This window comes from Triticum aestivum, chromosome 3B, assembly GCF_018294505.1.
Source record: "Triticum aestivum cultivar Chinese Spring chromosome 3B, IWGSC CS RefSeq v2.1, whole genome shotgun sequence".
NCBI classification, from domain to species: domain Eukaryota; kingdom Viridiplantae; phylum Streptophyta; class Magnoliopsida; order Poales; family Poaceae; genus Triticum; species Triticum aestivum.
Genome location: NC_057801.1, coordinates 38,113,675 through 38,139,302, shown reverse-complemented (window position 1 = coordinate 38,139,302; position 25,628 = coordinate 38,113,675). Strand labels below are relative to the sequence as shown.

Here is a 25,628-nt window from a genome sequence, read left to right as displayed (position 1 = left end):
CGAGGCCTAGCCGTTGCTTGTGTGTATGGATCTTTGTAGCTGTCAGAAAGTCAGAAACGCAAACACATGAATCACCCAAACAGCTTTTATTTGGTAATTCGTGTTTTGACTCGTAGCAAGTACAATAATCGTCTGAAAATTCACATTTCTTATACACACGGTTCACACACTAGAAGATCTTAATGGTAGATGCAGTTTTAATTCGAATTTACATTTATCCACTTCATCCTACTTTTGGGATATGGTAGCAGGGCAGGGGATGCAGAAAATCTTATGAGTAATCATAACCTGTGTGAGACGACTAATGTGACGGGATTGAGGGACAGGAAAGGAACGGCTTCGGTGGCATCTCTAATTCGTTGATGCTCTTTTCCAACATATCAATCACCTTGCTCATCGTAGGACGGTTTCCGGGGTTCGTTTGTATGCACCACAGCCCAACTAACGCCATCTTTCTCATGGTCTCTTCAAGGTCGCAGATGACTTCACAACTTTGTACATGTACTGCTATATTGTCATAAATCCAGTTTGGGAAATAGGTATCGCTTGAGCTCTCTATATTAACTTTTTCTCCGTTTATTCGCCCCCCTACCATTTCCAGCAGCATCATTCCATAGCTATAAACATCTGACTTTGTCGAAACGACACCAAAACCTCTAGAGAATACTTCTGGAGCAATGAATCCAATGGTACCTCTTGCTTCGGCGACTGAGAGGATGCTATCCTTGAGGTGACACAGTTTCGCTAAACCGAAATCTGCAATTTTGGAACAAAAATCTTGATCTAGAAGTATATTCTGAGGCTTGATGTCAAAATGGATGATGCGAGTACTACATCCTTGATGCAAATATTCCAATCCACGTGCGATGCCAAGTGCTATTTGCTGTAACTTGTCCCATCCAATAACTAAATCCGAATTCTCTATGTAAATGTACTTTTCCAGTGAACCATTAGCCATATACTCATAAACAAGGGCTCGCTTAGCTCCTTCTAAGCAAAAACCGAGCAGACCGACAATGTTAATATGTGATGTCCTACCAATGCTAATTGCCTCATTTAGGAACTCCTCTCCATTGCCTTTGGAAACTTTTAGGAGCTTCACAGCAACCACACAGCCATCCTGTAGGCTGCCCCTAAATACCGTGCCATATCCACCTTCTCCAAGTTTATCCTTGAAAGAGCTAGTCATTTGTTTCAGCTCTGAGTACTTGTACCTTTTCGGAGCCAAAGATCCATACCTCCTTAGCATTTCTTCCATGCTTGATTTATTACCAGTCTGCTTTCGGAGGATGAAAAGACTAATCTTTTGCTTCTGTCGATGCACCCCCCAAACTAGAAATGTTAGCAAGCTGACTGTAGCAGATAGAGAAACTGTAAAAAAAAGTGAACATCATTTAGTGAAGTTGATAGTATATCAGTATATGTATGATACTGTGTAAGCTATCCCTTTTTTAATACAGCCATTTAGAAATCTTGCAATTTCATGTCCACAAAGTTCTTTGTGGACATTAAATTAGAAATCTCCATAATTTGGTTAATTTTTGACTTAGCAGTCTACAGACAGTCTGCCTTTAGATAGCATGAAAGTATCATGGAAGTGTGTGACGTAGTATGTATTTTCTTAGCAGAAGCAATGATACACATACCTATCAAAATTAACTTGATGTTGTGCCTACCATCTGCAGTGAAATTATTGTGGTTAGTCAATGTATGTATCAATCACAAAATAAAAAAACATGAAAATGAACCATCGCAATATAGAACATATGGAATTAAATGATTAAGATGATTCCAGTATAGCAGGCACTTCAATTCATTTCTTTGAATTTTATAATTTGGCGAACAGTGATTCATTACAAGTTAGTTATTACATATGGTGAATCCAGACTGTAAATTCTAACAGCAATAGGATGTTTTTTGTGCTGAATGGTTTGTTTAATTCATTTTTCATATGAAATATGCTGTTCTCAGTTAAAAGGGATGCGGACCACTTTCAACCAGCTTAGTACCTTGTTTAAGTTATAAAACTAAGCTCGTCAAGAACTTCCTTCCGGTTTATACGTTAACAAGCTGGATAACCTTTCTTTTAAACTAATTATTATGATAGGATATAGTCTATATATGCGGATTTTACAATAAAATCGTAGAAATTCAGCTCAAACAAATAGATGGAGTCAGCATCCTCTATACAACAAATCCACAACTGGTATCTTTCAATACCTATATCTTTATGCATTAGATTTATGTAAAGGCTATTATTTACATATGTATATGCCTATATGTTACCTAATAAAGTAGACATAGTGCTACTAATAGCTGCTAATCGTACCTTGTCTTGGAAACTGATCAGGTACCACTGGCCATGATAACAGAAAACCATCCCTGATTAATTGTTCGTAATCACCTGCGTCCGCCGTCTTTGCTGATGCTCCCAGTACTGGCACAAGGGTGGTCTTGCAACCCTCTATGAAGTACTCTGCATAGTCATGAGAAGCAATGTAGGGCCCTCGGCCGAGATGAACAAATGAGTTGTTGCCACAATGCATGGGCACAAGTCCATGTCGCAGCTGCGGCACCACCGGGTTACCGATGCAATCATAGAAGAAGAGCAGATCTCGGTTGGCATGGCTGATATTGAATGGCAGAAAGCCGATTTTGACGGATGTATTGGTGATCGGAACTTGGCAGCGGTTGAAGTCCTCCATTTTGTTAATATCAGCAGCGAGGAAGGTGTGGTTCCTGTAGAAGATATTTTGGATTCCAAACCCATCGTGGATGGTGCTCCTCAGGAACGGGCTATTTTTATAGCAGTAAACCTGGTAGTCTACTAAACCACATGGCCTCTCCAGTTCTTGCTCTTGGACAAGCCAGAATGGATCCGAGATAATCAGGTTGCCACATGTCTTGGTACCGCAGCTTGCTGTTTCTTGCGCCGTGCTCATTGTTGAGTCTTGTACAGAAGATGCTAAGATCCATAAGAGTAGAAAGCTTTGGAACATGACAAATTGTTTCAGTATATGGAAGAACAGACGAGATGGTTCAGTAGAAAGGTAGGTTGCATAGTTGCCTTGTGTTTTACTCTAGTTTTAAACTGAGTATGAACACAGGTTGCTATCTTGTTGACTCAGTCTAGACTGAGCATCAGCAATTTAGTCACTGGATGAGACTGGTCAATTAACGGGAATGAAGAGTTGGAAAGGTCTTCTTGTGACCTGGTAGTGGTAACAGTCATTCATCTACTGGATGGTATTTGTCGCCCTAGCTACGCAGAAATTCTCTTGAAGCCACCAGGAAATTCTACTAGCATTGGTATTTACAGTGATACACGCACAAGTTGTCAAAACTAGCTCCTTTCCTGGGCAAGTGCCCGGCGATAGCAGCTGCAGTATCGCTTCAAGTTGTTGGCCGTGGGGCACAAGTTCTAGCCATGGTAGTGATGGTCAGCTATTTCCTCTTTCTTTTGGATCGTTGTCAAACAACTTCGAGATGGAGCTAATGTCAATATTTTCATTTTACAGAACAAACTAGCTTGTTCTTTTATTTGTAGTATTGATGGCCATCGAACACGGTTCTAGTAGTCGGCAAAGCAAGTATCTAGTAACTGATCCTATCTAGGTTGCATCGAAGGTATCACACTATCACATCATCCCCTTCCTATTCTCATTCATCTGACAAAAAGTCATTCTACAGAATGCTGAAGCTATATGCTAGTTTCAAATGGAACCTGTCCCGAGCATAGTCCCTGGGACTAGCCGGGGTCCACACACATATTTTGTACTCCCTCCGTTCCTAAATATAAGTCTTTTTAGAGATTGCAATATGGACAAATGAGTGAATCTACACCCTAAACTAGGTCTATATACATCTGTATGTAGTTTATATTGAAATCTCCAAAAAGACTTTTATTTATGAACGGAGGTAGTATATAAGTACAGTTGCAGTGTATCATGATCTCTTTTGTTGGATTAGTGTCGAATATAGCAGAGTCTATGTAAATTAGAGACTGAGTGGCTGGACTAAGCACTATGTAATAATTATTTGAATTCAGCAAGAACAATATCGATCTACTTCCCTGGCCATCTTCCACCCTTCACACCTGGATGTTGCATGCAAGGGAATATTTTTTTTTTTGGGTACAATACTGTATTATTTGTATCCAGGAAGAAAAATATCAGTCTACTTCCTAGTCTCCTTCGCCATTCCAGTTTCAAATATCTCCGGCCAAGACTTGAACAGTCATTCCAGGTCGTCCTGGCCATCTTCATCATTTCACACCTGCTGGTTACACATACACTTCAACAGTTCATTCCTTCGCTCCTTTGTGTTGATGTCATGTCTGCAATAAAAGACTCCCGACGGTAAATAGCAGCCCACTTCTCACACAACTTGTATAGATTGTTTTTCCAAAAAATTTCCTCAATCTGGTACTTAACCAATAGCTCATGCCATCTACTCCCTCCGTTCCAAAATAGATGACCCAACTTTGTACTAAAGTTAGTATAAAGTTGGGTCATCTATTTTGGAACGGAGGGAGTATTCTACAAGAACCTTAGAGTATCTCCACTAGGCCCCCCAACAGCCCCCCAGGAAGCCTTTTTCATCGTCGGCGCCCATTTTTTTCCCAGTCATGCCTTAAGCTAAAAAAGCGCCGGATTTCACTGAAATTACATCAGCCGATCTCAACCCAAACCCAGAAAGCTGGGTGCAGCTAGGGCATGCAAAACCCCCACAAGTCAGTGTCTCTCTCTCCTCTTTTCCTCACAGCCTCTCTCCTCTTTTCCTGCGGCACATCTCGCACAGACCGTACTCCTCGTCGGAGCAGACTGACTCGTCCTCTTTCGCCGGCGCCGGATCCACGGCCTGCGCGAGCGGCGCCGCTCGGTGGACCACCTTGACGACGTCGCCATTGATGCGCGGGTTGGTGCTTCTGTCGCGAACGGCACCGGAGTCTGCGCGGCGCGTCTGCGCCACCGCCCGTCTTCGACTTCGCCCCGGCCACGAACAGCCCCGAGCGCGGAGGCCACGGGCGCACCGTCCCGAGCATCTCCAGCCAATTTCGCGTCCCGGGCGGCCCCGAGCGCGGAAGCCACCTCCGCTCCGCCCCCCGTCCGCTCCGCTCCCTGCCCCGAGCGCGGAGGCCACGGGGGGGGGGGGCACCGGGCTCACTGTCCCGTGAAGCCTGCGACAAGATGGGGGACGTCCTCGCCGGGAAGCTCAAGAACTCGGGCCGCATCATCCTCGCGCAGATCAGTGCCGGCTCGGAGATCCCCTCGCCGGCGTCCTGCTGCTCGCGCTCCTGAACGAGCCGACGACTTTTGCCCACCACGGCGCCGCTGGCTTCATGGCCTCCTGGAACACCTCGGCCACACGAACAGCTCGATACTGGCCGAGATCGTGCCAGACGATCGAGGCCGTGCTTGCCTGGTTCGCTCCTTCGGTGGTCGGCATGCTCGCCGAGCGCCTTTACGGCTACAAGCTGGTGCGCTCTGCTGCGAGCGGCGCAGAGCACGCGACCTCCGTCGAGACGGACCGGCACAACGCAACCTCCCTGCGCCCGGCCGGGCCTAGCTCTGCAGCGCCGTCTCCCGCGTCACCCTGCTTCGAGCCGGCGCGAGCCGCCTCGGCCTCACCAGCGCCATTGCGCCGTCCTCGACCACGAACTGTTGCTGGTGGTGATGGGCCGCCCACGCCCATGGCGGATCCTCTGCTCCGCGGGCTGCTACAGCTGCTGCTCCTACGTCGGTGGCGGTGGACGGGGGTGCGTCGGCGGCGGTGGATTTGTGGTGGCGACTGGCGAGCTGCTGCTCCTGCGTCAGCGGCGGTGGATTTGCGGTGCGTCGGCAGCGGTGGATTTGCGGTGACGAGCTGCTGCTGTTGTTGCTACTCCAGCTAGCTCTGGGGGCACAATGATCAATGAGTGGAAAAAAATCCACCCCCAAGCCAAAGTTCTCGCCGGCAGCCCCCCAAACGGAGTGCTGATAAGAGGAGTGTCACTGATCTAGCTACAAGAACCGCACCTACGTTAGCAGCGAGGAATAGTGGTCCAGATAAGAGGAGTGCCACTGATCTATCTCATGTTTTTTGAGTCGCGACTCATCCGAGTCGCTCTGGGGTAGCGACTCTGAAAAAGTCGAGCCTACAGCTACGACTAGTCGCGACTCGCGACTCGAGTCGACACTAAGTTGAGTCGACATTTATTTGCGACTCATCGACTAGTCGACTAGTCACGCGACTCGAAATCCATGATCTATCTTCATACACATATCTTTTGAATTCAGTAAGAAACTTAGGATGGTCGCTAATTACTTGGCTTAGGTGTTTAGCGGCATTTTGATACAAATACCATAAACAAAGGCGATGTCGTGTTTCGGGGAAAAACCGTTCCAATAGCATTTATAATGGCAGCACATTAATCGGTGATTATTGTTTTAGGTTGCTTACCAGACATAGCTTGTAGGAAGGTTCTAAAAATCCACTCAAAGGTATCTGCGGTTTCAGTATAGAGCAGTGCTGCTCCAACAAGAATAGTTTGCTTGTGATGATTAGCACCAACAAACGGAGCAAATGGCATTTGAAACTTATTCGTTGAAAATGTGGTGTCAAAGGAAAGAGCATCTCCAAAGAAAGAATAATCCATGATAGTTTGTCCATCAGTCCAAAAGATATTCATTATTGTGCCATCATCATCAGCTATTTGCATCATCACTCCAAATGAAGGGTCCTCAGCTTGCTTGTTATTTAGATACTCCATTAATGTTTGTGCACCCTTGGTTTCCATATACTTCGAGCGCTCACTTCGTAAATAATTGTTGCAATCCATTTGCAAGAAGAGCACTGCATCTTTACCATACCAAAGCTCACAGAAATCATATATTTCATCTTGTTTAAACCCGATGTCCTCATTTGCTTTGTCATGTGGCGGTCGGCATCTAACGGTTGACGTTGCGACCTAAGCATGTGCCTCTTATCTGGACTTACAAGCTAATGATTGTGATCGAGCATTACCTTCTGAGCACTCCAAATACCCTCCCGAGTGATGCTGAATTGAACACGAGCCATGCAAGCAGTGCTCGAAATAGCACGTTCTTTCTTGGCTACATGTGTTGGATGAGTGGCCTTCACATCTGCCTTGCTAGACACAAAATATCTGGAACTTAAACTGTTATCTGCTCTATACTTAAGGTGGCACTTCCTAATGCTGAATCCTTTGGTTTGAACATAAGAATTGTAGAACCTGTATGCCTCTTACTCTGATTCAAAGCACATCCCAACTCTTGGAACATTACTTTCATCATTCCTTGGTGGGCTGCTCGTCCTCGGTGGAATTGTGTTCATTGCTGATTGCTGCAAGGGGAACAACATCAATCGAGACAGTGCAAAAAGAAGAAATTCCAAGGAGAGGTTTCCAGAAAGAAGAAATCTTGATTGTACTAGTACTGAACTCACCATAAGTGGAGCTGTGGGCAGAGAAGGTTTCGGTGGAGGGGTTGCCGTACCTTGATCCAGTCCCTCGTTGCCGCCGTCGGGCTGCGTCATTTTGCCGTGATTAATCAAGATGGTCCAGAACGAAGAATTTTCAAGGAAGAGGATTGCACTAGTGCTGAACTCACCATGAGTGGAGCTGTAGCCAGAGAAGGTTCCTCGCTGTGAGCCGCGTCATCTTGCCATGCCGTCGCCGTCAAGATGCAAAAGACAGAGATGGGTTTCTATTAGGAAAATGAATGGGATTCAGAAGTATCTCGTGTTACACGTAGACTGGTAGACGACATTTTTGGCATGGAATGCCAAAGTCAAATTAGCCGGCTGCACGCGGCGAGACAAGTCCAAACTGCACCACAAACTCGAGTGCAAAACCAGGATGAACTGTTATAGTCTCAAATCATCACGTTCTTGAAGGCTTTCCGCTGCACACGAAAGAAATATCCAAAATTCGCATGCATCCCAGCTCCACTAGTAGAAAATGGGTCAAATGTAAAGCACATTAGTGCGTGTTTGATTTTGAGCCGGCACTAATGTGTCCATTAGTGCCGGTTCCAACGGCTAGCCGGCCGCTCTCATTAGTACCGGTTCGTGGCAAACCTTTAGCACCGGTTTGTGCCACAAACCGGTACTAAAGTGAGTGGTGGCGGGATGTTTCAGTCTGGGGCTCCTCCAGCACCTTTAGTACCGGTATGTGTTACGAACCGGTATTGAAGGTCGTCCTACATAAACCCTTCGTCCACCTGAGCTCGCTCTGTTCTTCCCCTTTCCCCTCTCCTCTGTTCTTCCCCTCTTCCTCGAGCTCATCACACATTTTGCCAAAAATTTGTCAAGATTTGAAGGCCCCCATCCATTCAAATGATCACAAAGGTTAGCAACTTTGTCCTTTCATCTCTCATTGCTATATTAGCTCTTGCAATGCTTTGTATAATGATTAATTTGTGAGTTTATTAATTTGGGAGGAATTATATGTGCTAGTACTTGATTTATATGCAATTTGAGGTCAAAAATAACACTTAGTTTGCATATGTAGGTGTGGTTTACTTAATGCCTTCTAAATCTCCGTCATAACCACCGTCGATTGCCCGCACCGTCCCGTCGCCGGCACCACCTTGTGGTGAGGCTCTTGTTCATGAATGTTTTACATTGCCAAATTGATGTTTGTGTGATTTGGATATATAGTTACTCGTATAATTATCTTACCCGTACGTTGTTTGTTATACATAGTGCCATGATTTTGATATCCATCCCCGTCGGCCCTCGTCCTTGTTATGATTCGGATGTGGTATATTCTCTTTTAAAACTAGTTGTTGCATTTCATGTTTATGACAAATTATATCCATCAAGTTGACATAGATATTTTTATCTAGGAGGTATGTGAACCGGAAATTCCAAACGACCCTATTGTCGAGAGGTTAAATTTAGTTGAAGAAGAAAATAATTACTTGAAGGAAAAAATAAGAAAAATTGAGGAGGAGAAGATGATATTGGAGTTGCATGTTATGGATGTCGTCGATGATCACAAGATCAAGATGGAGAAAATGCGCTTGAAGATTAGAAAGATTAGAAAATATGCCATTGATAATGAGGCTTGGTATCATTATGTTGTTGGATCAATTGTTACCTTAGTTGCAATCTTGATCGCATTTGTTGTTGCATTTAAATGCTTTAGCTAGAGAGTTATTTGTTTGTTGCATTTAAGTGTTGTATGAACTATATATATGTATGAACTTATATTAATTTGGTCTTTTCGGTGTTGTGTAATGAAGATGAGCCGACAATGGATGTATGATGACCGATGCTCTCCCGAGTTCATTAATGGCGTGCATACTTTTCTGCTTGCCGCTGAGGCAAACAAGCGGGCGGATGATTTTATGCCTTGTCCATGTGCTGGATGTAAGAATGGTCACAATTACTCTATGTGAAGAACAATTCACGTCCACCTATTTGAGTCTGGTTTCATGCCCCACTATAATGTTTGGACCAAGCACGGAGAAAGAGGGGTTATGATGGAAGACAATGAAGAAGAAGAGGACGACAACAACTATCCTGGCCATGGGTTCCCTGAATACGATGATACAACAATGAGGGAAGAAGCTGAGCCGACAATATGGAAAGAAGCTGAAGAAGAGGCATCAGATGAGCCCGCTGATGATCTAGATCGGGCCATTGCCGATTGAAAGAGAAACTGCACAAGTGATTTGGAGAAGAAGAAGTGATTTGGACCCGAAGACAGGCCTGGTTTCGAAGAAGGCAAGTCTAAAAGGAGTCGAACAAAAGATACTTGACGCAATAGAAGATGCTTGAAAGGGGGTGTTCACGCCCGACTGAGAGAACGACGAGCTTACGCGCGCCCTCGGAAATCCTGAACACCCGGGAAGAACACGAGGCAAGGGCGTTATTCCCTGGTATGAGGGCTTTTCAGAATGGAATGACGACTACAGGACCCATGCAAGAAAGAAGATGGAGGAGGAGAAGAAGAGGAAGTAGGAGGAGGAGCAGAGGAAGCAGGATGCAGAACGCCTTCAAGGCCTAGAAGCAAGGCACGCGGACTTGGCACTCAAATTCCAGCAGCAGCAACAGCAGATCGACTCACTTAGCCAGGAAAGGGGGTCTCAGCAGCGGCAGGGACAAGCGGATGATGGTCCAGCATTGGATAGCACCGTCCCATCCATGCCGAGAAGCAGCGTTGGTTCCTCCCCGGGCGACACACTGCTGGATACATACCCTGTGGATGACATCATAGAGAACACTAACTATGAGCTACACTCCAAAATGAAGAACATATCCATGAAGGTGGCGGACGCCGTTGCTTTTACAATTACCCTCGAAGCAACCTTCCATTGCACCCCGATTCTAGTGGGCTATGCTCGTGTCTTGGTTGATGAAGTGATGGACCCATATTCGGGGCTACAGCTTGACATTCCTGGAGGTGACGACGAGCGCACACTGGGAGAGGCCATACATCATATCATCCTATGGAAAAAGGATCGCATCATCTTTCGAAGTCCACCGACACCGCGTGTGCCGACTCCTCCTCGAAGTCTGCCACCGAGTCAGCAGACTCCCGCTCCTCCAAGTCCACGAACGCGTGAGCCGACTCCTCCTTGAAGTCCGCCACCTCCTCCAAGTCCACGAACGCGTGAGCAGACTCCTGCTTCAAGTCCGGCACAGCGTGATGCCACTCCTCATGTTTCAAGTCCGACACCGTGTCAGGCCACACCTCCTGCTTCAAGTCCGGCACAACATCAGGCCACTCCTCCTGCTCCAACTCAGCCACGTCAGCTGTCTCCGCCGTCTCAGCAATCGCAGAAGAGACACGCCGCAGCTATGGTGCGTAGCGGTACGAGTCGAGGTAGTACAGGAAGTACGGGCGGAGACAAGAGATATAAATATGGTCCAAGCCTCCGCTTCCTCGGAGGCCTTACGACATGACCGAGGAGCAAAACGCAGCCATAGTGCGGGCCCAAGTGGACGCCCATTCTGGACCAAAACCAGCACCGCCGCCAAGGGAGAAAGTGCCTGAGGAAAAGATTGACCACTTTATTCGTATGGCTAGACCACCAGCTCCCAAGCCTGTTGACTCAGACTATGAGCGCCAAATTAGGAAGGCACATCGAGCACGACTACAGAAGAAAGCGAGCTCCAGCTCGAGCCAACAAGCAGCTAGCAAAAAAGCGGGAAAACCGTTCCCCAGCTGGGAGAACAGGCGAAGCAATCGATCCCCCCGCTTGTTGTGCCAACAACACATGAGAGTACGCGCGCCCAATATTATTGTGGGAAAACCGTTAACGTTCCCCAGCTGGGCGATGTGGTAATAACTGAGGAGCATATAATGCAGGCTGAAATGCTCAAGATCACTGTTGGACAACTCCTCGAAATCGAGCCCATGTCTCCGCTTAAAGAGGAGAAAATAAAACTGAAATATGTCCGGGGCCAACCTTTGGGCGAGCAAGACAAGGACAAGAACCTCCCAATGAGAATGTATGAATTGCATCAATGGTACATGAACATCACCAAGATTTCCAATCGAGAGTCCCTCATGGTGAATGTCAAGGAGGAGCATTACTTCCATGAGAAAGCTCTGTCCGTTTAGTATTCAGAACTATTTCAGTTATACAATCAAGATGCACTCGACAAATCTATCGTATTGTCTGTAAGTGATTTCTTTCTGTAATTTAAGTCTCAAGCTACCTGTAGTGATCATTTTGATCAATCATTACATGTAATTATCCTCACTATATTCTTTTCTGTGGTATTATATGCAGGATGAAGATGTATGAAATGAAAAAATCTGGACGCTATGGCATTGGGTTCATTGACCCAAATACCATTAATGAGTACACATGGAATCTTCCAAGTTGTCGAGTAAGTTTAGAGGAAAGCATGCTAGAGTTCTTGAAGTGCCTCAATACCAATGAAGATATAGTACTTCCTTACAACTACCTGTGAGTCACATTGTCTTCAACTTTTTGATTAGTGTTATGTACATGCCCGCTTAATTAAGACATGCAAACGTGTGCGCATGCAGTTTCCACTAAATCTTGTTAGACATTAAAGTTTACGAAGGAAAAGTTGACTTACTGGACTCACTACTTAAAAAAGAAAGTGACTACACCATCTTGAAGGGGATAGTCAACAGGTAATTTCAATCATTATTAACTATATCTCGGCCTATTTAGTTCGTCATTTCCTGATATGAACTATTTAATAACCCCTTTATTAATTTTTTTTACCGGCAGGCAGGGCTTGGGCAAATTTCATCAAGGTGACTCTAGGCAAATGGGCAAAAAAGCTGTTTTGGTATCTACCAAAGGTAAGTAATTAAGTAGTACTAGCTAGCTAGCTAGCTACCATCTCCTTAATTCTTGTTTCAATACCGTTAATTAATTATCATATTTGATTAATCATTATCTGATTCAATTCCATTCTCGTAAAGGCCCTGAAGCAGGCGTCGGGAAATGATCTGTGTGCATACTATGTTTGCGAGAACATTCGCATGATGGCGTCCGAAAGGAGCAGATCACAAAGATAGGACTGGGTACGTTTGTCAGAACACTATTCACACAATTGTCAAAATACTATTCACACAATTATCGATATCTAGTCACACAACTAATACACATGCATATTGATCTCCTTCTTAACAGTTCAGAGAGGTGTGGGAGCAGCTCCTACCAACGGACCGCATACTAGCACTTCAAGAGGAAATAGCGGGATTTTTGCTCGACCAGATCATAGATCCCAAAGGAGAATACTGTTACCCGCTACCGCCCCCATGAACCACTTGTCATCGTGCTCCGAAGGCACCAACGCAACATGTAGGAGAAATTGTATATATATACATGTGTATGTGTGAATAATTAATGGTGTTGGTTGTGAGACATTCGATGATATATATTTATATATATATATATGCGATTTTACGAGAAAATCTATTTATATATATGCATAACGTGTACAATATGTAGTATCGTAAAATACCAGTAAACAAAGAAGAATTAAATGGAAAACACAAAATTAATAGAAAATAAAAAGTAAGACCAAAAACCCCCCAAAACATTTAGTACCGGTTAATGTTACCAACCGGTACTAATGGTCTACCAGCACCCGGGCCTGGCTCGTGCCACGTGGTGGCACTTTAGCGCCGGTTCCTATTGGAGTGGGAGCCCGTCGGTGACTGCAATGTCTACAAGGCAAGCGGCAGGTGGTGCCGCTATGATGCCAACACATCAGTGTTCGCGTGCCTTTGCTCAGATGGTAGCATGCACCAGTCGACTTGTGGTAAGCTGCCTGCCATGAGATGCATATTTTCTGTCAGAATATGCGATACCATCATTATATTGATAATCTGTTCATCTTCATGCAGATACTAAACACAACAGGAGGTTCACTTTGATAGGTAAGCAATCTAATAATGTTTTGCTGTCTAAAGGTTTATAGTATACATAATTTTTTAAGCTACTTCATGTTCAGTTGCTCACATCTAATCTTACCTCTTCTGCACTTTCAGTTTCGCTGTCTGCTGCGTCGAGCTTGGTTTTCGCCTGTCTTGCATGTCTGATGTACCGCCAGAAGAAGAAAATCAGATCAGCAATATTCAGAATTTACTCTCGCAATACATCAAATATCGACGAAATGCTAAGAAAATGTGAATCTCATGCCCCGAAGAGGTATAAGTACTCACAGCTGAAGAAAATAACAAGATCATTCAAGGATGTGCTGGGAGAAGGTGGATATGGTGTGGTATACAAGGGAAGCCTGCAGGATGGCAGAATGGTTGCAGTGAAGCTATTGAAAGGATCAAAAGGCAACAGAGAAGACTTTCTGAACGAAGTTATGAGCATCGGCCGGACTACTCATGTCAACATTGTCAGTCTGCTCCGTTTTTGTTTAGATGGATCTCACCGAGCACTTATATACGAGTACATGTCCAATGGTTCTTTGCAGAACCACATTTATTCAGAGAGTTCCAAACAAGCCATCGGATGGGAGATGTTCCTAAAGATTGCGATCGGTATCGCACGAGGGTTGGAGTATCTACACCAGGGTTGCAACACCCGCATCATCCATTTCGATATCAAGCCTAACAACATCCTTCTAGATGATGAGTTATGTCCCAAAATTGCAGACTTTGGTATGGCAAAGCTATGCCACCTCAAGGAGAGCGTCCTTTCAATGGCCGAAGCGAGAGGGACGGTTGGTTTCATCGCACCAGAAGTGTTCTCTAGAGGCTTTGGACTCGTCTTGAGAAAGTCTAATGTTTACAGCTATGGGATGATGCTCCTAGAAATGGTCCAAGGGAAGAAGGATGAGAAAGGAAAGGCAGACAGCCAGTGGCGGAGCCACCTCCCGGCGACCCCGGGCGGCTGCCCGGGCTAGTCAAGAAAATTAGTGCTAAGCACAAGTGCTAATCTATGGTTAGAAGGATTATTTCCTTGGGTAGGTGGCAGTTCACAGTGTCACAGTTAAGTCTTGCCCGGGCTGCATTCACGGGCTGGCTCCGCCACTGCAGACAGCTCTAGTGAAACATTTTTTCCACATTGGGTTTGGGATAATTTGGCGAGGGAGTTGCATGGATCCGAAGCCAAATATGGAACTGAAGAAATCGTAAGAAGGATGACCTTGGTTGGATTGTGGTGCATACAGATGAACCCTGAAAGCCGCCCATCCATGAGCAGCGTTATAGAGATGTTGGAGAGGAGCATGGGTGAACTGGAGATGCCGCCACGGCCGTTCCTCTTCTCTCCGGTGCACTCGACAACAGCTTCATCCTATGCATCTGTCCTAGTTATGATGTCTTCACCATGATGTGCATTAGGCTCTGGTGGATGCTGAAACAATATTTGACAAAACCATTAGCAGCAGTGTACATGTAATTCTTGTCAGGCTTACGGTTTTAACCTCATTGTATTATTTCATATTTAGATATTTAAGAATGTAATTACTGTCCTGTAGAGTTGCCTTCCAACAGTTGGGTTGCCTTGCAACTGTTGCTGACCAGTTGCAGCAACCAAACGTGTTGGCTCAGAAAAAAATAAACATGGCCAAAATAGTCCGCGTTCCTGTTCTCGCCCACCACTGGCACATGACACAACCCAGAAGCAACTCAACTTGCATGTCACCTTCTCAATGGCCTTCCAGTCATTGTTAGCAGTCCCTGTTGCTAGCAATAGCTTTCCTGGTTAGGCCAACTCCACCGCGCGACCCCATCCTGTCCGGTCCCGTTCGTTTGGGGTAAAAGAGACAAACCGGGCGGCCCAGCGTGTGGGACCAAACGGACTTTTATCTGTTTTGTGTCCGCTTTCGACCCATCCCCGGTCCAAGTTTGCGCCGGTTTTGGGGTGAAACGAACAGCGCGCGGACGGGCGGGACGCGCGCGCTTGTCCGCCCCTAGCCCGTCTATCAGTGACACAAAGCATAACCTCCCCGCGGCCCCTTTGGCGCCATTCCCCCTCCCCCCCCCCAAACCCTACCACGTCCCGCCCGTCCCACTCCCTCCCCCGTCCATGGCCGACACCCAGCCGAACTCCGAGGGGCCGGCCGTCGACCCGCCCGGAATGGCCAAGAAGAAGAAGAGCAAGGCGCCAAGGAAGCCGCGGTTGGAGTGCACGCCGGAGGAGATCGCCAAGGAAGCCGCGGCCGGAGTGCACGCCGGAGGAGATCGCCAAGTTGGGCGCGGAATCGGCAAAGAGGAGGGGCCAGAGGGCGGTCGCCAAGGACAACATCGCCGCGGCCAAGAGAGCCGCTGCCCGCGCTGCGATTGAGGTCGCGTGGTCGAGGAAGAGGAGCCCGTCGTCAGCAAAGCGCATGCCCTTCTCATGGCTGGCATTTGTCGTTCGGCCGGTTTCTCTGGAGGGGCCGTTGGTCCGGCGAGCACAGGGTCGTCGGTCACCCGGCCTCCGCACTGCCAGTCGCCGACGTCGCGGACCACGCTCTTGTCGCCCGGCTTTCCTCTGCCAAGGCACGACGGCCAGACCCGTTTCTCGGGATCGCCGAACGTTGGCATGTTCGCACCGTAAGGATGTGAGGGACGAGAAGAAGCGGCAAAGCAAGGACGAGCAAATGAAGCAATACCTAGATCTTCAAAGGAAGAAGCTTGAGATGGAGGAGGCGGCCAAGAGAAGGAAGATCGACATGGAGGAGGCGGCCCGACAGAGGCAGCTCGACATGGAGGAGGCGGCCCGGCAAGGCAGCCGACATCGAGACCGACAAAGTTAAGGCCAGGCAAAGGCAGCTCGACATCGAGGCCACCAATGCCGCCACCAAAGCGAAGGAGGTGGCCCTTGCGATCATGAGCGTGGACTTGTCGAAGATGAGCGAGGAGAGAAGGGCCTGGTTCGAGGCCAGGCAGAAGAAGATGCTCGACGCCGACGGCCTGAACTAGGTAGTCCGATCGGCCGTGGCCGTTCTTTTTGGAGGCTGGCATGGGTGCCGCCCGCCCGCTGGGCCGCTGGCTGTGTGCCGGCGAGAAAAAACATTCATTTCGAAGGCCGGCTATGTTGCCGGCCGCTGGCTGTGTTGCCGGCGAGGACAACTATTCATTTTGGAGGCTGGCTGTGTTGTTGGCCGCTGGCTGATGCTGGCGATGGACGTGTAGGTCGATGGCTTTGTTGCCGGTGTGATGAACTGGGGCCGTGAACTAGGGCTTGGCATTTGAAACGTTGCTCTTTTTTTTAAATAGACGCGGACAGGATGGGGCAAACGGATGCGGCCGCGCGCTGGACGCACGGCCACCACATCCCAGAACATGCCCGGACACGACCTCATTGTCCTATCCAAACGGACAGAATTCGGACAAATCGAACGTCCGTTTAGGATCGCGTGGTGAAGTTGGCCTTACGGCCTTGAGCTGCAAACCGGGCAGACGTGAGGACCTGGCCATGCATCCCATACCTGTTCTCGCTGCCCGTAGGTGGTATGCAGCCGCTGTTGATATATTCACAAAATTTTGATGAATTTTACACGAAAGCGGGAAGAACTCCTGCCAGGGTGCCCACGGAGACCATTTTCCACAACTGTCACGTGCCGTGTGGTCCACAGAAACTGGAGGTCCTCAACCATCAACCGACGCAGCACATCTGATAAATTCAGCAAACACTAAGAGCATCTTCAGCCATTGTCCCCCCCTAAAAAATAGCCCCCTGAGGGCGCACCGGCTCTAACACGCACGCTTGGGGCGTGATGCCCCCCCCCCCCGTCGCGGCGCTCATGTTAATTTGAAAAATTTAAACACGGCACAAACACGGCGCAAATTCATTGCAAACTTCGGCGAGTTCGTTCAAACTTAAACATATTTTACAAAAAAAAAAGAAAAAAAAAACTACTAGGGCCGCCACTCGTCGTCTCCATCGCCGCTCCTCGCCGTCTGCCTCGCCGCTCCCCGCCGCCCGTCGCCCGCCCTCGCAGTTCTACATGCCGAGGACGTTGTAGAACTGCGTGTAGTCGCCGCCGACGTCGTCGTCGACGGCGGCGGCGGCATCGTCGTCGCCTCCGCCGCCGCCGTCCCTGCTGCATCCCCCCCCCTCGGCTGGCGCGACGGGTTGGACGGTCCGGGGGCGTCGTCGTCGTCGCTGTCGAGGATGATGATGCCGTGCTCGTCCTCGCGCCCGCGCTTGCGGGCCTCGATCTCCTTCAGGGCCCGGCGCTGCCGGACCATCTCGTCGCGGAGGTAGTCATCCCGCGCCCACTGCAGGGCGTCCTCATCGGAGAAGCCGCGCCGGTCTATCTCCTCGTACTCCGCGGGGAGGCTGGGCTTGAAGGAAATATGCCCTAGAGGCAATAATAAAGTTATTATTTATTTCCTTATAATCATGATAAATGTTTATTATTCATGCTAGAATTGTATTTTCCGGAAACATAATACATGTGTGAATACATAGACAAACAGAGTGTCACTAGTATGCCTCTACTTGACTAGCTCGTTAATCAAAGATGGTTATGTTTCCTAACCATGAACAATGAGTTGTTATTTGATTAACGAGGTCACATCATTAGTAGAATGATCTGATTGACATGACCCATTCCATTAGCTTAGCACCTGATCGTTTAGTATGTTGCTATTGCTTTCTTCATGACTTATACATGTTCCTATGACTATGAGATTATGCAACTCCCGTTTGCCGGAGGAACACTTTGGGTACTACCAAACGTCACAACGTAAATGGGTGATTATAAAGGAGTACTACAGGTGTCTCCAATGGTCGATGTTGGGTTGGCGTATTTCGAGATTAGGATTTGTCACTCCGATTGTCGGAGAGGTATCTCTGGGCCCTCTCGGTAATACACATCACATAAGCCTTGCAAGCATTACAACTAATATGTTAGTTGTGAGATGATGTATTACGGAACGAGTAAAGAGACTTGCCGGTAACGAGATTGAACTAGGTATTGGATACCGACGATCGAATCTCGGGCAAGTAACATACCGATGACAAAGGGAACAACGTATGTTGTTATGCGGTCTGACCGATAAAGATCTTCGTAGAATATGTAGGAGCCAATATGGGCATCCAGGTCCCGCTATTGGTTATTGACCAGAGACATGTCTCGGTCATGTCTACATTGTTCTCGAACCCGTAGGGTCCGCACGCTTAAGGTTACGATGACAGTTATATTATGAGTTTATGCATTTTGATGTACCAAAGGTTGTTCGGAGTCCCGGATGTGATCACGGACATGACGAGGAGTCTCAAAATGGTCGAGACATAAAGATTGATATATTGGAAGCCTATGTTTGGACATCGGAAGTGTTCCGGGTGAAATCGGGATTTTACCGGGTTACCGGGAGGTTACCGGAACCCCCCGGGAACCATATGGGCCTTCATGGGCCTTAGTGGAAAGGTGAAAGGGCTGCCCACCAGGGCTGCGCGCCTCCCCCCTTCCCCTAGTCCTATTAGGACTAGGAGAGGTGGCCGGCCACCCTTCTCCTCTTTTCCCCTTTGGGGATTCCTAGTTGGAATAGGATTGGAGGGGAGTCCTACTCCCGGTAGGAGTAGGACTCCTCCTGCGCCACCTCTCCCTGGCCGGCGCCTCCTCCCCCCTTGGCTCCTTTATATACGGAGGCAGGGGCACCTCTAAACACACAAGTTGACACAAGTTGATCCACGTGATCAATTCCTTAGCCGTGTGCGGTGCCCCCTGCCACCATATTCCTCGATAATACTGTAGCGGAGTTTAGGCGAAGCCCTGCTGCTGTAGTTCATCAAGATCGTCACCACGCCGTCGTGCTGACGGAACTCTTCCCCGACACTTTGCTGGATCGGAGTCCGGGGATCGTCATCGAGCTGAACGTGTGCTCGAACTCGGAGGTGCCGTAGTTTCGGTGCTTGATCGGTTGGATCGTGAAGACGTACGACTACTTCCTCTACGTCGTGTCATCGCTTCCGCAGTCGGTCTGCGTAGGGTACGTAGACAACACTCTCCTCTCGTTGCTATGCATCACATGATCCTGTGTGCGCGTAGGAAATTTTTTTGAAATTACTGCGAAACCCAACAGGGCTCCAGCCTGGGCTCGACGAGGACGAACCGACCAGTTAAGGGTGTGGAGTCGCCGATGCGGACGCCGGAGCTGTGGGTGCGCGCGCTGACCGGCGTGTCCTGGGGCTCCGGCTTGACAGGGCGGAGGCATGGTGAGTCCGACGAGCGGCCGGAGGAGGAGGACGCGCCTGGCCGCTCCATGCGCCTCGGCGTCCAGGAGCTCCCACGGCGGCGTGAGAAGGTCGGGGGAGCGGGGTACTCGAGGCGCGGCATGTTGCCGCCCTCGATGTACTCGAGGACGACCTCTAGCGTGCGGCCGGGCACGCCCCACCACTGGCGCCGGCCCTCGGAGTTGAGCCTGCCGGAGGGCACGATGCTGTTCGTCGCCTCGAGCTGCTCGGCGTGTCGGCGGCGGAAGTAGGGCTCCCAGAGCGGGCTGTCGGGGGTGTACCGCGGGCCTTCCCTCGCCGCCCGCGGCAGGGACGCGCGGATGCGTGCGATCTTCGCACGCCGAGCCGCCCCGGTTGGTGGTGGTGGCACCGGCACGCCGCCGGCGCTGATCCTCCACGCCCCGGGCACACGCATGTTCGGCGGGGCCGGGTACTCGGCCTCGAAGAGGAGGCGAGCCTCGTCCTCGTGCAGATGGCGGCGCCCGAAGCCATTCGTCACCACGGCTTCGCCTGGGAAGCGCTCGGCCATCCATCTGAGCTGGAGACGGCGAGAGGAGGAAGGGGGAGAAGTGGGCGCGTCGGCGGTGAAGTGTTTGTGCGGGGGCGCCGCGCGGTAGGCTTGGCCGGCGCGTTACGCGTGGCGGGAGGCGTGGCGGGCGAGGGGACGCGCGTCGCCCGGCCTTCACTGCGCCGCCCGTGAGGCATCAATGGAGGCTGACCGGCGCGGCAGCGCGCGCAGCTTTGGCATGATTCGCCGCGGGAAACGAGGCGATGAGGACGAGGAAGCGGCGAGAAGCGAGTCGAGTCGCTGACGCGGCTGGCCCACGACGTTTTCGCGCCAAAAAATATTCGCCCGGCACTCCAGAGCGCCCCCCAACGCGCCGGATTTGAGTTGGGTCCACCGGCATCAATTTCGGCCCGAGCCGGCGAAAAATGGGCCCCTGGGGACGCGACTGGGCCGATTTTTTGGCGCTGGCGGCCGAAAAGTCGCCTGGGGGCCCTTGTTGGGGGCACGGCTGGAGTTGCTCTAAGACTCTCAAAAAAATCGTGCCCTATAGCCGCCGCCGCTCTCGCGACGCCGTCGCTGCTCTCCTCTCCCTCTCTCCGACCCGAGCCGCCGCCCTCCTCTGCGTCTCCGACCTCCTCCCCATGGGAGCACCGTGGTGAGTGAAACCCTAGCCGCCGCCTCCCGCACTCGCGTCTCCACCCCGTGCCCAGCTCCTTCCGCCTCGCCGCCGCCTCTCCTCGCATTCGCGCCCTCATCCCCCGTCTCCCACTCGTCCTCCTCCCTGCTCCCCTTCCTAGCGGCGCCGGCCACCACCCCCGTCCACAAGGACCAGCAGCCACATCCGGCAGCCATGGGGCCAGAGCAGGAGCAGCATCCCTGCCGCCATCGTCGCTCGCCCCGGTCCCCGTCCTGCAGCGGTGGCCGAGGAGGACTAGCCGCGCCACGGCCGCACATCCCGTCCTGCAGCGGTGGTCCACGGGATCGGCATCGACACCGGCCTCTTTGCTCCCGCTCGAGTCATGAAGGGACAACCAGCAGCGGTGGCCCAGGAGATCAACTACTAGCCGAGGAGAGTCGCCTCCGATTCTGCAAGGAGCCCGACGGCTGTCTCCTCCTCCGCAGCCGCACACGAGCGGCCAGCCCTGGACTAGGTCATGGCACCAGAAGCGGACGGCGGAGGCATGTCCAGGTGCGCCCCTCTCCCTCCCTCCTCCTCTGTGCGTGTGTGCGCGCCCACCTGTGTTCGTGTGGGACTGATTCCGTTTGCCGTATTGCAGCTGGTCTGAGATCTAAGCACACCTGTTGCTTCTACCGTTCGTCGGCCACCTGGTAGCAGGCTCGTGAGCAAGCGAGGCATTTTGGGTATCTTATCTATGTGAGAGAAGATATCATTGATTGGTCTATGAAGCTTTCACTTTTGGGGTACAATCGATAACAAGGTTGAAATATGTAATTCGTGTGTATCATCATCTTCACTGCAGGTTGCCAATGGAACTGATGGACTTCTGCTTAACACAAATAATTTGGTGGTGCTTGGATCTGGGAGTGAACTGGTGAGCTATTTCATCTCCCATACCATCTCCTGTTTCTTTTTGTGCAATTCATAAGTTAATCTGTTCAGTTGGTGTAGAATGAGCTTCACTGAGTAGTTGTTCTTTTTAAAGATAGAAATATTAGTTGCCATGGGGATTCCTCTCTATCAATATTGAATGATAGCAAATACCTGCTTCAAATCCTTTGAATTTCATTTGTATCTCAGTCAACTTGACGTGCTCCGCCACGTTCTGGTTAACCATATGATGTCATGTGCATTTTGACCTACTAATGACTAAACTATATTTGTATTTTTGTTGCATGTTTTAGTGTCAAGGTTCTTCTCTACTATAGGAGGAAATAAGATGGGGCATGTGTTTATGTTTTCAAGGAGAAATATTGCAACTGATGCGTGTACATTAGGTGAGCCAAGTTTCAGGGTTATCTTTGGTCGATTCTTTTCTGCTGTTACTATCATGGTTCTGCACATGCATAATCGAGTGTTTTATAGCTGAGTGTTCTTCTGCATTCAAAAATGTTTATTACATCAAATAATTTTCAGTTGAGTGTAAAGCAGCAAAGATATACAATATGTTTATCCATGTGGTTTTAGTTCCCGGAGAATAACGCCTTATGTTCAGGTTTTAACTGAATATAGAGAAATTTTTACTTCATGTGAGTCAACTGTACATGGATGATTTCTTCAGTATAAGTCAATGTGTAACTATTGGTAACCCGATATTTTGGCTTGGGAACAGAAAAAGCTATCATGCCTTGATGTCATGCTACAAGCAAAATAGTTTTAGTGAATTTTGTGGTTTATTTCACTAATTGGAATCATTGATTTTTCTTTTCTCCAAGGTGGCTTAGGACCTTGGACACTAAATTATGCACGTCTCAATTTTTCACGTCATTTGGGATAAAAAAACCCTTCTTGCATATGTTGGTAAAGATTATGGTTCTATATGTCAAAGCATTTTTCTTCTCTTGACAAGTCAGGAATAAGCTGACAGTATATGTTTGAGATAGTTGGTGCTATTGCTTCCATCCGTTGATTTTTTGTTTTTTCATGTGTGATGATCCTATGCAGGACTACAGATCAGTGCATACTGCATTTTAAAATTTATAACAACCATACGTTTAATTCTTAGTGTAGGTTCGTTTCACATTGTTTTCTGAAACAAAGTGATGCCTGCGATCAAAGAGTATATAGAGGTCGAAGAACTACACATTTGAAGCAATTCAAATGAAACAGGGCATGGTTATGAGGGTCAAGGGTCAACAATAACCATAAAAGCTTATTATTGATCCCTGGATACATTATAGCATCTATTGTTATGGGTGAATGTGGTAAGCTATTAATTTAGTCTTTTTTGCTTTTCTCTGATAGGTCCAGTGGTGTTGGGCACCATTTTTGGTGCTGGTTGTGTTCACTACAACTTTTACAGGGTGTCATTGTGTTTCATTCTTCCAGGTTTTCTGCCTTGGTGAGCTCCCTAATTTGGCAAGGACCCCGGCCTGAACGGCATCTTTGTGTTGCGCTGTGTTGGTTCCAGTTCCACACACGCGCATCGGAGGCCGCGTTCCAGTTCCACGAGGCCTCTCTCATCCTGCAAAATAGTTCCTGGGTTGGTGGTTTCTATCTCTTCCTAGCTGAATATATATGAGGGGGTCAATTATCAGATGTCCTTCATTTTTACCCTTTGCATTTGCTTTGGCTGGATGAAACGGACCGTCAGTTAATTAGTTGTTGTGCCTATGGCTGCTTGCATTAATGATTCCATGTGTGCATTATTAACCACTGAAAATCATTGGCTTATCATACAAGATGCAAACCATCTGCTGTGGCTCTAATGTAGTACCACTTCATAATCTTGCTTCTGTTAGTAAATTGAGACAACTATTACTATGCTTAGTCGTTTGTAGTTTTGGTAGTTGTGAGAAACTTGATGAGGTACAGTGCGGAATGACACCCATCCAGTTATAGTATACCTTTTTTCCTAGGTTCTATTATTTATCTTCTTACTATGTATTGTTCCACTGGTGGTCGCGCCTAAAAATAACTAATATTTTTCCTTGATATGTTATTATTAAACTTATGCCTTTATTCACACAAATAGTTTATGATGCTGTTTTGGTTACCAATCTTTGCCGTTTCCTATAAAATGATTAGGTGCTACAATACATCAGTCTGGATTCTACTGCTATTACAATCTTTGTGTTGCATGTCTCTCTCGACCTTTTACTTTCATGTATTTATTTTTGTTTTGCTGTGAATAAACCAAGAGAGTAGGATGTCGGCTTTGCTTCAAGATACCACTATGAATTTAGGAGCTTCCTTGACTTCATGTGATGGCATGACGACGGGATCACGAAGTTTAGGTGTTGAGTGTGTTCCATGGCCATGAAAATTTGGAAGCTCCATGATGTTCCTTTTACTCAACAGAAAGTTATACCAATTTTTTGCCTCTAAAAACTGAGCACAATAGATGCACTTGCAGCACTCATACATATTATGTGAGAAATCAAGTTGGAGATCATATGCTTCGAGGCTTGATCTCCTCATGTTTGTGTTCACCGATTTCCCAAAAGTATTATGTGCTGCACATATTCTTATTTCTTTTGATTAATTTAGAGCAAGGTAGGTGTGGAAGTTGCCGATTCAAGGCTCAACTCGAGCAAAACTTGATTTCTTGATTGTTTTGTCGATGCATCTGAGACTGACTTACTTCTCTACCCAGTTCTGCTCTGTAATTTTAGAATATATGTTGTCATGTGCTTGCTTCAGCTTTCGGTGTTGGCTTTTCTATCTAATGTTTTCTTCTTGCTTTTGGAATAGCTGCATATGTTTCCAAATACTAAATGTTCTCTTCTTGGTTTTTGAAGAAGCCTTTTGACCTTCTTATTATGCATGCATGTTGATGATACTGAGGTTATCGGCATTCTCCTGCAAACTGAATTAATTCCTTTGTGCTTGCGTACCATGGAGATGGGCAGTGAGCTATAAAAAATGTATGTAGCTAACCATCTCAATCAATTATTTTATCCTTGACTTTCCTCTACAGGATGATGACTATCTAATGGTGATTCCCTATTCCCACATTTTCTGCCCTCATGTTGCAAGCTCTAAAGCTGCCCCTGCAATTTACCATCACAAGACATGTCTGGGCAGCAAGTCTCCTGTGACGGTTACTTTTAATTCGTCGTTACGATTGTTTGATGGTTTGCTTGTTCCAACCTCGATATCATGGTTTGCTTGTTCCAACCTCGATATCATGGTTTGCTTGTTCCAACCTCGATATCTGCCTTTAGATTCCTGTTGTTGTCTTTGTAGTGGAAGGTACCACCTGGTGGTATGTTGTTATTTTCACTTTGTTCTGAACAAGGCATGTATAGATTTCAGATTTTAGTTCCTATCACTCTGTCATAAAATCCTGTGTTTTATCTCTGGTTGTATGAAAGCACCGAGCTTGATTCTGTCTTATAACCTGATGTTCATCTTTAGTCCCATTATGTTTTGCTTCTAACACAATTGGTTGTCTACACATGCTATTCCTGGGCTCTTATTGAAAAATTATTACATGTTTTGTCTAAACGTTCTGACCGGCACCCTCGCGCCACGGCGCGAACCCGATCTAGTCTTCTACGAGAACGGCTCTTTACTCATTGTTGATATCAAGAAGCTCGAAACCTTAAGTATCTCCAGCCACCGTCGGAGAGGAACATGGGTGAATTAGGGATGCCGCCCCGGCCGTTTCTCTGTTCCAAAATAGCAGATCAAACTTTTAGTCCAAAAATAGCAGATTTTTGTTTAGCAAAACTGTGCCACCTCATTGGATTCATTGCTCCAGAAGTATTCTCTCGAGGTTTTGGTGTCGTTTCAACAAAGTCAGATGTTTATAGCTACAGTATGATGCTGCTAGAAATGGTAGGGGGACAGATAAACGAAGAAAAGGATA

General features: G+C 47.8%; 2 protein-coding genes and 1 long non-coding RNA gene across 6 annotated transcripts; 2 read left to right on the top strand and 1 right to left on the bottom strand.

The window, feature by feature from the left end:
- Positions 1–197: 197 nt before the first annotated feature.
- On the bottom strand, positions 198–2,942 carry LOC123067230 (PR5-like receptor kinase). The gene is given in 5 exon segments (XM_044490123.1): positions 198–277; positions 280–1,371; positions 1,647–1,679; positions 2,068–2,070; positions 2,330–2,942. Coding segments are annotated over 5 exon segments (1,821 nt in total).
- Positions 2,943–5,341: 2,399 nt separating this feature from the next.
- On the top strand, positions 5,342–14,790 carry LOC123067229 (LEAF RUST 10 DISEASE-RESISTANCE LOCUS RECEPTOR-LIKE PROTEIN KINASE-like 2.1). Its single transcript, XM_044490122.1, has 5 exons — positions 5,342–5,857; positions 13,125–13,263; positions 13,493–14,315; positions 14,499–14,589; positions 14,629–14,790. Exons 1-5 carry the CDS (start codon positions 5,342–5,344, stop codon positions 14,788–14,790), a joined length of 1,731 nt encoding a protein of 576 aa, XP_044346057.1.
- A 6,136-nt stretch (positions 14,791–20,926) lies between these two features.
- Positions 20,927–25,095, top strand: LOC123068428 (uncharacterized). Of its 4 annotated transcripts, none has more exons than XR_006431759.1 (7): positions 20,927–21,325; positions 21,414–21,511; positions 21,618–21,689; positions 22,000–22,092; positions 22,826–23,019; positions 23,144–23,297; positions 24,735–25,095. It is a non-coding gene; the product is annotated as an uncharacterized lncRNA (long non-coding RNA). The 4 variants fall into 4 exon arrangements; XR_006431761.1 differs by having other exon boundaries at positions 23,144–24,681; positions 24,794–25,095; XR_006431758.1 differs by having other exon boundaries at positions 23,144–25,095.
- The last annotated feature ends 533 nt before the right edge of the window (positions 25,096–25,628 follow it).

What these genes read in the sequence shown, in the direction of transcription:
- LOC123067229 (XM_044490122.1), top strand. Translation starts at nt 5,342, where the DNA reads ATGGCCTCCTGGAACACCTCGGCCACACGAACAGCTCGATACTGGCCG. An exon ending in CATGCACCAGTCGACTTGTG is followed by an intron (nt 13,264 to 13,492) that starts GTAAGCTGCCTG and finishes CTGCACTTTCAG; the next exon opens with TTTCGCTGTCTGCTGCGTCG. An exon ending in AAAGGAAAGGCAGACAGCCA is followed by an intron (nt 14,316 to 14,498) that starts GTGGCGGAGCCA and finishes CACTGCAGACAG; the next exon opens with CTCTAGTGAAACATTTTTTC.